Here is a 15,556-nt window from a genome sequence, read left to right on the forward strand (position 1 = left end):
TTTATGAAGACACCTGCAGACCTTTAGAGTACTGATCAAACAATGTGAGGGTAAAGTACCAATGAAGGACAAATGATGACAAATTTGATGGGAGGTAGTTGTGGCCTCATGCTGGGAAAACCCCCAATTAATTTCTTGCTTTGGAACGCCAATGTAGTTTCTGCATTCTCTGAAAATTACAATACAGTAATTATGTGTTTAATTTTGTGTTGTAAGGGCACAATCTAAAACCTGAAACTGGGGAAACAACAGATTGGGTGCCACAAATTAAATTTTTAAATTTTAACAATAAATCACCTTTTCAATTTGATTAACCCAAGGATGGGCAACTTAAATGCTGGACGGTGGACAGTGAGGTTACATAGGATCGTTAAATATGGGCAAAATACGTGCAAAAATATATGTGCTCTTAATATATATATTTTTTAACAATACATTGCTTGATGCACGTATAAAATATCCACTATTAAAAAAACAAAGCATTTGAAGAAAAAAAAAGTCGACCTCTGCATACTTATGCTTCAGCACCCGCCAATTGGCAAATCGCAGATAATTTTTTTTCCCCAGTATTTTTTGTTTTATATTTTGGGTATTTTCAATTTTGTCTCCCCAGTTAGCATTTTTGAAGCTTCTTTTGGGTTTGTTGAAAAAAATATATATATTTTTTTAAATTCAAGCAAAAGGCCACATGTGGCACACGGGCCGCCAGTTGCCCATCCCTACTAAGCGCTACTCACTTTATGTAAGTTTTACACTGATGGATAACACTTTCCCACTATGACTCTCAAACTGGCCACAGCATTTAGAGCAGATGGTTTCTTGAATAACAACTAATCAGACACCTTGACAGGTGTGTCACCCAGTTCACACAAGATGGGTTTCTTTCAGAAATACATGTCATTTCAGCAATTCAATGTGTAAGCACTCCTGAAAGGTACTTATCTATGCACCTGACAGGCTGGAAGATGTTTATGACCTTCAGGAGAATATACTATAGGCCTGTCTGTATAATCGCATATGTCTGATTAATTCAAAGGATGAAAAAAAAAAAATTAAAAAAAGACACAATTCTTAATGCTTTCATCTTGACATCCACTTAACATTCTCTCACGACTCGAAAGTTTCCTGCTGCTTTGGCTCCTTCAGCTCCACACATTTTACCTCACACCCAAACAACCTACCACAAACTCAGCGTGGACAAACAAGACTCAAAATTGCCTGATCATTAAAAGCTTGAAAGAAGAAGACCAGCTGAATTATAAATCAGTCAAACTGCATTGGATGTGCGCACTCACTTCTCATTACAGGTGATGTTTTGCCAAAAATATTAATCACCCAGACAGCAACAGACTACATAGTTTTACATACTCCGCAGTTCAATATTTGCGTTTTTATTAAATTTCGCATGTGAGCCTCAAGTCAAAGCCAAAGAAAAATCTCCCATATGTATTGAGCCGCAGGTACAAAAACCACCATTGGTTGACATACGCTATGAAGAAAATCTACTTTACAACAGCCAGTTAAGAAACCAAATTACAAGTTGAACCCAGCTGTGATTGCCTCATTTATGATGTATGAGCTGTCATCAGCCTCAATAGAGAATGATCAAAAGCTCATGTCCTATTTTTTTTTTAATACTGCAAAACAGTAAGATGTGATTACAAGGCGAATTTGACATTATACGAGCAGTTGATGATTCCAACAAAACAGGGCACAAATAAACTCGACAACCCCAAGTCAAATGCCATAACAAACTACGTCAGCACACTCATCGGCAATACTGCGCCACAACAGCAGGTGATGTAGTAAGATGAATATGATAATTAGCTCCACCAGACTGGCGCTTATGATGTTTTCATGACAATAAATATTTTCCCATCCACTTTCGTCAACTGTCAAGCACAGTGTTATGCATGTGTATCATCAGAAAAAATGCCAAATAGCTAAATAAAAAGTGTATACCCATTTAGTGCGTGAGAAATGATCCAGACCCACACACAATAGGTGGAAGTCCACGTCAGTGACCATATTAATAAAGCCTGAACCATAAAATAAAAGAGAGAAAATTGTGATTCTTTGTAAATAGAGTATGTATTGGTCCTTTTGAACAAACAAACAAAAAAAAAATAAAAAATTGAAAATCAACTTCCACATATGACTTTTGATTTGCGACATATTTGATCCGGTCACAATGCTTTAAATTCATACATTTCTAACTGTCAAAAACATAATAATAAACAGACAAATAAAAAATATTAGTATTTCTAAAAATCAGTCAATATCAATAAGTATAGGTGTCTTTCTTTTCTCAATTGGGGCAATCTTGCAAGGTCGCTGGAAAAGCCATCAACTGGGTGATACTCTAATCTAAACTAATCTAATCTCTCTAATAGATTATCCGTGCAATGCATGTGTCAGATCATATACACCAGGGTTATTTTTTTCTGGAGAGCTCAGTTCATTCGGCAATTTTACCGGTTCGACATGTCATCATCATTGCTCTCTTTTTATTTTTTTTAATTTATTTTATAAAATATTTTTTTTATTTTTATTTTTTAAATTAAAAAAAAAAAAGTTTAATTTTTTTTATAAATTTTTATTTTGTATGTGGGTGTGTATGTGCATGTGCGTGTGTGCGTACGCCAGGGTTTTAATGGGAAAAAAATAGATATACTGAAATGTATATATGGAATAGAGGGCTAGAAATATTTAGTCATTTTTGGACTATAAGGCGCACCTGACTATAAAATTGGGGAATACTCGAGTTTGTCACACAAATAAGCCGCAGGTATTTTAATGTTACCCCACCGGTTTAGACCGGTTCCCGCTACTTTCTTTTCCATAATGAGGGTGCAAATTGTCTCTCTCGTTCTGTCTCTCCTAATGTATTTGGGCTCACTTGGTATGTTTTGCTCTGCCTGACGCTCTAGCGCTTCCTTTACAGTGCGCTCCCTTGTGATCTGATGGATAAGCGCACCTTTGTATTAGCCGCAGGGTCGAATGCAAGTAAAAAAAAGTAGCGGCTTATAGTCCAGAAATTACTGTAATATGATACGCTTGGCGTTATACAGTAGGGTTAAATGACTTGTTTCATGACTTACCCCTCCTACTTAAACGTAAAAGTATTACTTGGCACAAGTTTATCACTCTCCTGCTGGCACAGTGAAATAAGAAACATAGTGTGCTAGCTCAATGCTAACATAATATATGAAATGTCATAAAAGGCTAACGTTAATAGCATTGATTTTACGATAATTAAAAATCTTCAAAGAACTGCTACTTTAACACATACAGCGGAGCAAAACATACAAACAGTGCATATAAATACTCACCAGCACAATATGGCACTACACTGAACTCAATGGAACACTAAATTCTGAGTTTCACGTATATACTGTAAATACTCCTAAAAAAAAAAAAATCTCTTAAAAATCTGCAATATGCTGTAGATTTGGTGTGACGAATGAACTGCGACATAGGGGGAACACTATGCATGTACACAAATCAAACCAACTGACAATATTGGGCATTTGTATTCGTATGACTAAATATATGCATACTGTACACACACCCACACACAAACATTTGCCAAGATTGTATAGGATCAATGAATATGTAAAAAAAAAAAAAAAATCATTCCAAAACTTGAGCAGCTGAACAAACTTTTCTCTTGGGCTGGTAAATAAATGCTCATTGCCAATGGACCAGAGGCTTTAAGTGCACACATTATACTCACTAATTTCCATACGGGCGCACGACAGGCTCGCACACCACATGTAATCACAAAATTACTCACCATTTCCTAAGCTTCCATTTCTATTAAGCGCACTTGCCCTTAACACACATAGTGGACAATAAAGCCAATTTTATATGATCTTAAAAAAATATATACATTTCTGCTCCTTCTATATGTTCAGACTTCAGATAACCGCTATGAAGGGTTTATATTTACAGTGGTAAGCACATTACGCTTGAATTTTTTTTGGTCTGGAACAGATGTAGTGACCTTAGAGCAGTAGTTCTTAACTTTTTTTTTCCTTTAGTGCAAACATTAAACTCAAGTCACTACTAATTAATTCCAATCTTACAGCGATCCAATTTATGCTACAACTTATATATATATATATATATATATATATATATATATATATATATATATCCCAAATTCCCAATTATTAACATAGTCAATGTGTTAACTCTCGATCTACTCTTACTGTAAAGTGGTATTTCGATTCTAAACTCTATGATTTCCCCCTTGACCTGCTCTAACCCACAAACACATCCAAACAGTAAATGTGGAAGTGACACATTGAGTCTCTCCCCATCACTTTTGCTCAGTCAAGCACGGAATGATAGAATGAAATGCTCTGTAGTGTAAATTTCATCTCTGTCAAGCCAGTCTCCTTTAGCCCTGATGGAGAGGAACCATCTGCTGGTGGGAATTTGACCATATTTGGTCCAGAGTTCAGTTGACACGGATGAGGGAGCGGGGAGGAGGGAGGATATTTATGATTTAGATATCACAAGTATGGCACTCGTAAAATTGAAAAAAAAAGAAGGTATTTCCAATTTTCCATACATGCAAATGCAATTGGAACACTACAAGTTATAGTCCAAATCAACAATCAATTTCGTCATTCCTGATTTTTTTTTTTTTACTTATAAAACTAAATCAGTTCATGATTTTGAACTTGATTCACTTTCACCGTGATTCCATACATATTCCATAAAACTAAGCACAACGGGGATTCATTTACTAAGCCAGACTAGTGCTAACAATAGATTAGCTTTTTTAGCCCACAACTGTGACAGATGTAACTAAACTTTACGAGGACCATTTGGTAACATTAACAGCAAAGCCCAGCTGTAACCCTGGAATAAATCTGTGAGGGCCTTGGCAACAACGGGCACCAGTTTAAGTGGCCAGGGTTATTTCAGGGCATTACAACCGGGGCCGTAAAGACCTAGTTAGCGGGTACTTAACCATCTGTACACAAATCTCCTCTTGCGAGTCGCGCCTCATCTCCATACTGACCTCGGCAAACTAGAGTGTCCTTTCAAAAGCATTGAAGCATAATGGCAGCATTCATAAAACACATCTCCCCTTTAAACCGTGACCTACTAAGACATGTACAGTTCAAAACCACAAGTAACACCTGCCTATAGAACAGAGGTGGGCAAACTAGTGTGCCCAAGGGCTGCATTGTATTTTTTAAATGAACAGATGGGCCCGGTCATCGGCAGATATGATCCTGTTTTTATGTCAAGGAGAGTTGAGGATGTAGAAGTGAAAGTCCCACAAGCTGCATTCATGTGACACCGTCAACATTCAGAGAGCATCCAGAAGCTTTTTACGACATCGCACCAATTTTCCTACAGTATATGTGAACGGGGCTTATCCGCAAATGTGTAGTGCATATGCCATTAGCGCAATTTGACTTCCAGTGGAGCCATGCAAATTACATGTGTAATGGTGGTGAACATGAGTGGACTGTAAGTGCAAATTGCCCTCATTTGCATTCAATAAAAGATATACAGAACCTTGTGGATGGGTGAAAGGTTAACTATTCTTGCCACATCTCCATAAAATTTGAAATGCATTATTCAACTGCCTATTGAACAAGATGACTCACAATGGTTGGAACAATGCTAGGCAGTTACGAACAAACTAACTGCTGTTTTTTTGTGCTTCACGCCTACCATCCACGCCGACTACGTTTAAATGCAGTCCATAACCCTTTCAAAACACAAATACTGGCAATAATCGGGTTTCAAAAGGCCATGTAAACGCGCAAAAATCCAAATAAAACCCCTGGGTTACTCCTTGTCTAATCTGGATATTTGGTCTTTTCAGTACAGGAAGTACTTGTATACATGGCGGCCATCTTACGTTGCCACTCACTAAACTAGCCTAACTTGAATACATTAATAGCTCCATAGCGTTTTCACATTATTTTCCGTCTCTAGGGCAAAAATGCCACAGTGTGTATATACCAATCCATATTTAACATGAAATACTCACGCAGGAATAAAAAAAAATGGTGAAACATGGCGTTGGAGGAGAGAACCATAATTTTGGAGCAAGGAGGAATCCAAACTACTTTTTTAGTCTGGTGAGTGAAATAAGTCCTCAATTTACGAACACAATGGGTTCCAAGAAGTTGTCTGTAAGTCAAATTTGTAAGTCGAATGACATAAATTTTTTATTCAAAATAACATTTTATGAAATTATATATTTTTTTTAAAATGCAAAAAAATTAAACAAATTAAATTATATACAGTATATACTTTCTACATAGTACATAAATTAAATTTAATCATTCATCCATCCATTATCTGAACCACTTTTCCTCACAGTAAACAAAATTTTAAAAAAAATATGCAGTATAATGCAATAAAAACAACAATAAATATGCTTACTGTAAATAGATGGTGGAGGAGTTACTGAGCTGAGTTTATTTGAGACTGCAGAAGTGAAAGGCCTTATTGGGTGTACCGTCGGTGTTTCCCACACCATGTTAATACTTGGGTGGGCCACCCAAGTAAATTGGCCACCATCCAAGAAGTTAATTTTTTTTTTTTATCAAAAATATATTTTAAAAGATAAAATAAAAAGTTTTGCGACCAGATATACCGGATGCAATGTTAGTTGATCGTCACTGTGGATCGTGAGGCTAGAGGAGACGTAGTAACAGGACTGATAACCCCCCACACCGCCCCCCGCCCCACCCACGCCCGTCGATGTCCACCCACCCAAGTAGATTTTAAATCTGTTGGAAGCACTAATCAACGTCAGGAAAGTATGTTTTCCGACTGTCCGTGAAGTGCACATGAATGTGATTGGCGCGTATGCAGTCAAGATGGTGACCACTGAGTCAAAATCAAGTGATTTCGAAGCTGAAGAGATATTGCATGTTTTGCTACTACGCCTATAAAGATGACTGAGGGACTACCTGTATATCATAATTTTACCGTAGAAAGTTAGAAGCATGAATGACGCCTATTTGCGTAATGATGTTGTCCGTGCGTCGCTGTTTAGATTGGGATATGTATAGGGAAGTAACACATGTAAACGGTTTATCGCAAATGTTTCAGAAACCGTAATTTTGACTTTAACCCGGCATTGACTGCATGTAAACGTAGTCAAGATTGTCTGCAGTGGTGTTGATCGTACCTGGTTCTTCAGATCCAGTTTGGGGCACGGACGGCCCCCGTTAAAAGCCTTCTCCCTCAGCCACTTGGATCTGACCTTCAGCCCGCCGCCACATGACGAACTGCAGGCCGACCACGCCGACCAGTCACTGAGCTTGCAGTCTAGGGGGCACGGGATGTGGCACGCCTCCACCGTGTAGCCTGTGAATGGAACATCGGCAGACAGGAGACAGAGGTCGGACTCGCACTTGGGTGACAGCTTCATTACGGGTCACATGAATAATTTCCAACATTGGCCTGCGCTCTGCCACACTTGCTCGCTGTGACCAAGAAGTAATTATCCGGCTAATGAGTGTTTTTCTGCACAACCGTGCCAGCGCGGTGAAACTTTTTACAACTGACTCTTACTCTTACACAAACTATATTTTGTATGCAGTCTTGTATCCAAGGACTCCCGTCCGTAAATCCTTACCAGCGTCCGTGCACAGCGTAGGCTCAACCAGACGTCCTTGTTGATCAATGCAGGCCACGGCTCTGGAGCGGAGACCTTGACCACATTCCTTCACTTCCTGGTGGCTCATCCAACTGTGCAGCGACCCCGCAGTGGAATGTTCATGGAGGATGCAATCAGACCAGTTCCCAAAAGGTTGGGACAAGAACTCCTCACAGGGACAAGCCTCTTTCTCTTCCAGAGGGTACAGCGCCTCATTCAGGCATTGTTCCTTCTTTTTACTGCGACCTGATGGATGATAGCGTGATGAAAAAGATGAACAGTTATATAGGCTCGAGCTTGTTTCCTCACAAATTGGATAGGAGGTTGAGAAGGACGTAATCAATGAATCATTCACTTTACAAGAAGCATTAAAGCTTGGGCTTAGTTCTCCCACGACACACTTGAAAGTCTTTCCGCAAAAGTGGAAGCATACATTACAGTATATAAATTGTGCATATTTTGTTCATTTATTAAATTTTTGACAGACTGTTTTCATTGAAACTTCTTATATTATTGGGAATAACCAAACACGGTAGTCAAACGTAAGTCATTAAGTCTGTTCTTTTGCATACTGCATAACTGAAGAGTCAATTTTGTGTTATTTGAAGTTATATTAGTCATTTAAATTGCAGGAACAAAACGGAAGAAGAAAGTGCAAAATTTACTTTGAACCTTTTAGGAGGCATAGCAAACAAATGCTGATAATGTCCATATAGACAGCAATGATGCTCCAAAAATACACTTTTATATCGATATGTTCAGTGTATAGTGTATTCTTCATTTGCATTCATTATTAGTCTACAAAGAGCGTTTGATTCAATTTGTACGTTATGAACATGAGTTTTTTTTCTTTTTCTTTCATATCATCACTTTCACTTACAGGATTTTACTATAATCATTATCCCATTGGCTTTCGAAATATTGGCTTACATGTCGTGTACAAAAAGTTGGACTCATTTGAAATAATTTCCATCTCATGGGGCTGAGTTGCAGGTAGATGAAATGAGGCTAACAATTAAATATAACACTATCAAAAACAAACAGTTGACTACAAGGAATTTTTTGTCATAGTTGGCAACACTTTCATTTTCTGCATTTCAACACACAAATAAAAGGAAATACAACAAGAGTAATTCTATGAAACTTCCAACCCGCCCTAAAATGTCCTAAATTCAAAACCGACAAAAGAGATTATTCTCGACAGAGTTGATACCCTAATATATCATTACGCAAATCACAGCTAGTCGTGATGGGTTTAAATGTTTAATTCTTTTTGCAGAAGTAAAATAATGCTTTTTATAAAACGGCATATTACAGTATCGTCTATCTCCTTTCTCTTAAATACCATCTGCTCTGTCTGAAACACAATCATTTCAATGCAACTACTCTCTAAAAGTTAGATAATTGTTGAGCCAAGCTGTCGATGCAAATACACTACTCACAAAAAAATTACATATAATGGGCTTTTGGGTAACATTTCAGGATGAACCTAAAATGTACTATAACCATTCCAGCAGAACTTAAGACCTTCTCAAAACTTTTGAATACACATATCCAACTGGTCAATGTTGCAGTACTTTTTGTGCAACTTTCAGTTCTATAACAAGCACCTAATTGACGCGTTTGATAAATGATTGGACCAACACATTTCCTACAGTTAGAATTGGTATGCAGCCCTTTTCATTACGCTGTTCACATTTTGTCAGCATTAGATCAAGACATCGCCTAACTATTCTATTGATCAACAACATCTCGCCATTGTGAGGCTTTAAACAGGAAGTGGAACTGATATTTCTGTCACAAGCTGAAGGTTTTCAGGGTGGAGTATAGCAAAAAAGCTGAATGATCCAAGTGCAGGCAAGCGGAAAGGCAAGGATTGCAGAAGTCTGAAAATAAAATTATTTTCCAAAAACAAAAAAGGCAAATTAAGCCCTTTTCACACTGCACTTAGCACTCAAGTCATTCATTGTGTATGTGGTGAAAGCCCGGGACCACGGAATGATGAGATGCGGCAAAATGACTTCTTCCGCAACGGCAAGACGTCTTGAATTGGAAAATCTTCTATTCGATGGCAGAGGAGCTGGAGGAGTGATTTAGTGTTATTTTGGGAGACTTATTTAAGTATTCTTATTAGTATTAGTATTATTATATATATTATTCCTCTGCTGCTCATGTTTTCATCCTCCTTCTTGAAATGAGCAAAATCAGGGACTTCTTTTGCAACAATGAAATATATATCGTATGGAGGTGTGGTCTAACCAGCGGTAAAATCTCAGTTTTTACTTCCTGGTAGATTGCTACATCAGTACTTCCATTTATGAGTGTTTTTCCTCCAAATTTTTTACTTCCAAATATGAGCGTTGCCGCACGACTTTTGGTATTGAGCGAGCACAGTGTGAAAAAGAGTTTTAGAGTGTCATCAGCACACTGGAAAAAACAGAAAGGTATAGAAGTGGAGGTCTATGAAAATTAAGAAGCAAAAACCAAACACCTGTTTTGAATTTTGCCATTTAGCTCCTTGTAAGAGAACACAAGGCTGTTTTACAACAGAGATGCAGCAGTCTTCGACGCCGTTGACTTTATGCTGTAGTTTTGCCAACTTCAGCATTAATACAATCAATAGCCATTGTTACATTGGCTCAGTAAAACATTCATACTCACTCAGTTGACAGTTATTGTACAATAGAGCAACTTATCTACCTTACCACGGAATATGTCCATCCTTCATATAACAGTGTGTAGTAGTAAAATCCATCTGCTGTAATATAGGTGTCTAATAAATTTTATCTTCTCTCCAACACTCTTTCCTAGTCCCTTATGTAAATTAATGTCATAAAATAGTCTTACAGTGGAGCAAAAACAGGCATGAAATTGTGCCATAAAATTTAAGCAAATGCATTAAAAAAACATTACTTATATAAAGATGCACTAAATGTGACTTTGTGATTGATCGTCTTACTTGAAGATGAAGCAGTTCAGAGTCGTGCTAAAAGGAACCAAACTGGAGGCTGTCAGTGGTCGGATACACACACTGGCCATGAACGCACCAGTCAACTAAACAATCAGCCTTTCACTTTCAAACAGAAAATTGGCATGTTGACATTGGTTGTTCAGCGATGGATACATTATCAGACCCAGCAGGCTGTTATTGACTTTTCTTCACTCCAATCAGCAAATTGCTAAGGAGTGACAGCATATTCGCAGAAAGCAAGCGGATGTTTTGCTTTACTGATGCATGACAGAAGCTTTGAGACATCTATTATTTGCTGTCAACCTAATTGTACTGTCGGTGTCATCATCTCAGAGGATCAATCAGTCTAAAGATATGCTGTTATTTGTCACTGAAGCAACAGTTTACTTTTCAAGGAAAATGTCAATCAGGAGCGACATGGCTTAAGTGGAAGAGTGGCGGTCTCCCAACCCGAAAGTTGTGGGTTCGATTCTAAAACGGTTGCGACTGCTTCATCGGTTGGTGAACGAGGTGACAGTTTTTAAGCACTTTGAATACCTTGAAGGTAGGATTGACATTCTCTGCATTCAAATTGTTTTTGTTTTTTTCCAGGAGAGCTCAGTATTGTTCATTCGATTTGACATCATCATTGCTCTCCTTTTTTTTTAAAAAAACAAATAAATTAAAAAAATTTAATAAATGTTTTTATTTTTTTATATATATATACATATATATATATACATATACACACATATATATATATATATATATATATATATATATATATATATAAATATATATATATATATATATATATATATTTTTTGTATGTGGGTGAGTATGTGTATGTGCGTGTGTGTGTGCGTGCGTGCGTGCGAGCGTGTGTGTATTCATCAGTTCACCTAAAGCCCATTAAAAAAAATCCCATACTAATAATATAATATAATAATAAATTGCCAAATGCAGAAACATCAATGTAAGTTATCACGATGTAGTGGCTCTCGCTAACAGACAGAATTAAGTAACCGGAATTAGGCTAAAAAATTCTATATACGTAGACCATGTTTCTATAAATTTTGATATTTGGTTTTTATTTGAGGCAGGTATTTTTTCCATTAAAATGAGATTTATGAGGAGGTTAGACCATTGGTCGATATTCAGAGATTGTTTATTTTTCCAGTTAACAAGAATTGTTTTTTTAGCGATAGTAAGGGCTACAAGTGTAGATTGAAATTGTTTATGTGGTAAGTCAGTTGTTGTTAGGTCACCTAGCAAACACAAGTTTAGGGATAAAGGCATTCTGCATTCAAATTGTGATAGTTTATATAATCACTGTGTACTGTATTCACATCCATAGAACGAAATGTCTGCTATTAAAAAAAAAAGTAACCATTTCACAATCGGACGATTTTTCGAATGGCTTTCCTGACAATGACCTTGAAGTCTCACAATTGTAGAATGAAGAAATAAAGTCATGACATTTAAGTAGATGGAATGGCCCTGAACCGCGGCACATGTATACAGCCCTCGGGGACGACCTACCACTGAACTCGGGCCCATTTTAATGAGTTGGGTTCGAAGAGCATTATGGAAAGAGACAGGGTGTGTTTACTACAGCCCCTGTGGCACCGGCTCAAATATTTATGAAGACAAATAGTATCCAGCCTGCTCTGCAAACACAGCATGTAAATTCAAATTCGGCCATCTGTGTTGAAATCAGGGATTACATGCTATGTAGGGCCCAATTTAGACCCGAGATAACTACTGGGAGAATCACAATTAAGTCACACAATCAGACAGATATAAGAGGGAGTTAACATTTTTCATACTTCAATTCAGTCCAACCTGCTTTCAAAGGTGACGCTGTTTACCTGTAAGTGAGCGCTTGCGACTTTGGAAGCTGCCACATCCTGCGCACTCGGAGAACTTGGACCAAGTTGTTAGAGTGCAGTCATCCCTGCAAGCCACTCGACAAGCTCGGATCTGAGCAGGCAAAGGACCAGCCCAGCGCATGCACTCGGTCAGGTTGGCCGCCTCGTCGTTCTCCTCAGCACAACTGAGTCCTGCCAATACGGAGCAGGAGAGGAACCGATCACATTTGACAGAACCTTATGTAATTAGTTTATCGTCACTTGGGTCTCTAGCGTCTACCATTTATCGTCACTCATGGCTTTCTTTTTTTTTTTTTTTCCTGGAGATCTCAGTATTGTTCATTCGGTAATTTTACCGATTTGACATGTTATCATCATTGCTCTTTTTTTAAAATTTTTTTAAATTTTTTTTATTTTTTATAACATTTATTTTGTATGTGTATGCGCGTGTGTGTGTGCGTGTGTGTATTCATTAGTTCACCTAAAACCTATTAAAAAATCCCATACCGTTCACCTAAACCGAACACTTCTAGCCAGAGTCGTGAGGCCGTCAGGAGACCCGAGGAAGGACCAAAGAAAGAAAGGAAAGTGAAATCCAGCACCGACCAGACAACACCCACCGGGCCACTCATGGCTTTCTACTTGCTACGTCTTAAAATATTCATACAAGTTGGGACCGCAGGATTCACTGCAAAGAACAAGGGCAGCCGGCAAAATGTTAACTATGATACGAGTGTGTGGAAATATTTTTCCAAAAGTGAGGCGGTTAGCACGGTCACTTAAAATTTGCAAAATATGCAAGTTTATCCTCAACTGGAGGCTGATCGCAAATGCACAGATAATTTGAATTTGAATATGACGTGTACTTAAGGATTTTCAGCCTGCATGCGCACCTGCGCACCACTCATGCGCACCACTTTCTATTCTCCAGATAATGTACCGTAATTAATAATAGTCCATTTAAAGACATTTGACAGCCATCCAAGCATCTCTGATCAAATTCTGTTTTTTGTAGAACAGATTCACCGGCGTCTCATCGTCCAGATCAAAGGCTATGTTGACAAGAATTGAAATAGGCTTAATCATATTAATGCAAAGCACTGAATATGATTGGGAGGATGCCAAGGAAATATTAGATACATAAGTCAGTGGTATAGTATAGTAAATTGTAAATAAATTAAGACATGCAATATATATCTGGAGCTAAATGTTTTCCTCTTTCACAGAGGAAAAACCTTTTACTGTATGTTGTCTTGATATTAACAAAAAATAACAGAAAAGGGAAATCAAGCTTTCCTAAGGCATCGTTTAGCAACTTATTAACATGAATGGATGAAACCGTTTAGTTGTACAGTACTGTAAATATTTTAAGAGTAAGTCACAAACAAAAAAAATACATGGATGCGAATAAGGTTTAGGTCAACTGTGGATCAATAAGAAAAAAAAATCATTGCTACAACAGGGTATTACAGGAATGACCTCATTAGTATGCACATTTGTGCAGCAAGGTACGCTGCAATCTAATCATCGGCTTGACAGAGGAAATCCGTGTGAAAAGAAATCATCTGAAATCTTACTACGTGGTTTAGAGAACAATTGTAGATAAGGCACACTTCCCAACATCAACAGAGTAAAGAGAAATAGCCAGCTTTTATTTCTATTTTATTGTATTTTTTTGCATTTTGACGTTAATGGTCTCCATAAAACGATATTTTGTAAACATGGATTAATGGTGATAAGGCATCAACCATTTTAGACCACTAGTCAAGACATCATCTACACCTCCCACAACACTCTATGTCGGTGTGGATTCATTGCTCAAACTATCTATAAACATGCCCTTCATCCATTTCATTAATTTCTCTTTGACTTTTAAATTTTGCCCTCTGACAAGAAATATTTTGCCATCGCCTCTATGTGTCCGCAGAGCGAACGTGGGGTGCTTATGTGGGCCACAATGACTCCATTACATTAGACAGACATGATTAATTCAATAATTCACTGCGGGAAAGATATTAAATATCCGTTTAACGCAAACACAGAGAGTAATGAAAACAATGATTACTAATCATTATTATTATACCATTCAAAAACATTCAGAAATAATTCTATAAGGGTGACATGTCAATGTTATTTTTCAACTGAAAATACTATGTTATTTAATGTAACATGAGGCTGCTATTAACTGTTCATTTTCAATGGTGAGAATTGAATAAACACATGTTCAAAAACAATTTAGACGTTAATGATGTTCCTTTTTCACCCAATTATCAGGACTGTGGGATTATTCATATGAGAACATTTAGATTTACTGCCTTCCACTTGACCTCGTCTTTTCCACGATGCAGTACTGTACCAGTCATTAGCCCACTCTCTCAACCCCAATGTCCTTTTTGTTGGCAGATTCCAGTGCTGGAAAAAAACGGAACCCTCAACTCCATTTTTAATGGAATTTGTTCAGCCTCAGGGTTGCCAAAGTCCACATGTGTGGTATTTCACATCATCTCACCCGGACAGGGATCATCTTTAATTATACATAAATTCAGAAAGGTGCTAAGTTTGGAGGAATAGCTGAAAGGACACTTTTTGAAAAGGCTCCACAGTTTCCTCATGTTATAGAAAATGGGGAAGAATCATATGGAATGATTTTTTTTCCATTTATAGTCTATCAGCCAAAGCCAGAACCAGTTACATTTTCCATCATAATGTGTAATAATAATGGCTATTCTATCTAGATTAAGTCCCATTAAATTTCATCTTCATGTTAATCCAACCATACCACATTGTGAATGCAATGAGATGATTTCCCCATCAAAACCAATGCATGTAAACACGTGGCGGCCATGTGAGCAGGTGCACGTGTCAAAGTAGCGGCCATCTTGACACAGGCGACTTTCCCATCGAAAGCAATGCATATACATACGTGGCGGGCGTGTTAGTAGGGGCGACCGCCCCATGGAAGATAATTGAACGCGTGGACATTAGTTTAGCATCGCCATAAGCACGCAGCTCAAAACAAAATCTGAATTGAAAAATCAGTTTTGATTAAAAATATGCGGGTGAATCGAGTCAAACCGAATTGAATCGTTC

General features: G+C 37.7%; 1 protein-coding gene across 3 annotated transcripts in view; it reads right to left on the reverse strand.

Annotated features, from left to right (window-relative positions):
* The window catches only part of thsd7ba (thrombospondin, type I, domain containing 7Ba), a 168,398-nt gene that overhangs the window by 36,503 nt on the left and 116,339 nt on the right, over positions 1 to 15,556 (reverse strand). For all 3 annotated transcript variants that reach the window (XR_013296004.1, XM_077580599.1, XM_077580600.1), the window contains 3 exons: positions 12,467 to 12,658; positions 7,625 to 7,891; positions 7,175 to 7,353 (listed from right to left, as the gene is read on the reverse strand). Coding sequence is in view for 2 of the 3 variants with exons in the window: in XM_077580599.1 (XP_077436725.1) it covers positions 7,175 to 7,353; positions 7,625 to 7,891; positions 12,467 to 12,658 (638 nt within the window). In the remaining variant the exon portion in view is untranslated. The remainder of the gene's footprint in view (positions 1 to 7,174; positions 7,354 to 7,624; positions 7,892 to 12,466; positions 12,659 to 15,556) is intronic.

Source organism: Vanacampus margaritifer, chromosome 11, assembly GCF_051991255.1.
Source record: "Vanacampus margaritifer isolate UIUO_Vmar chromosome 11, RoL_Vmar_1.0, whole genome shotgun sequence".
NCBI classification, from domain to species: Eukaryota; Metazoa; Chordata; class Actinopteri; order Syngnathiformes; family Syngnathidae; genus Vanacampus; species Vanacampus margaritifer.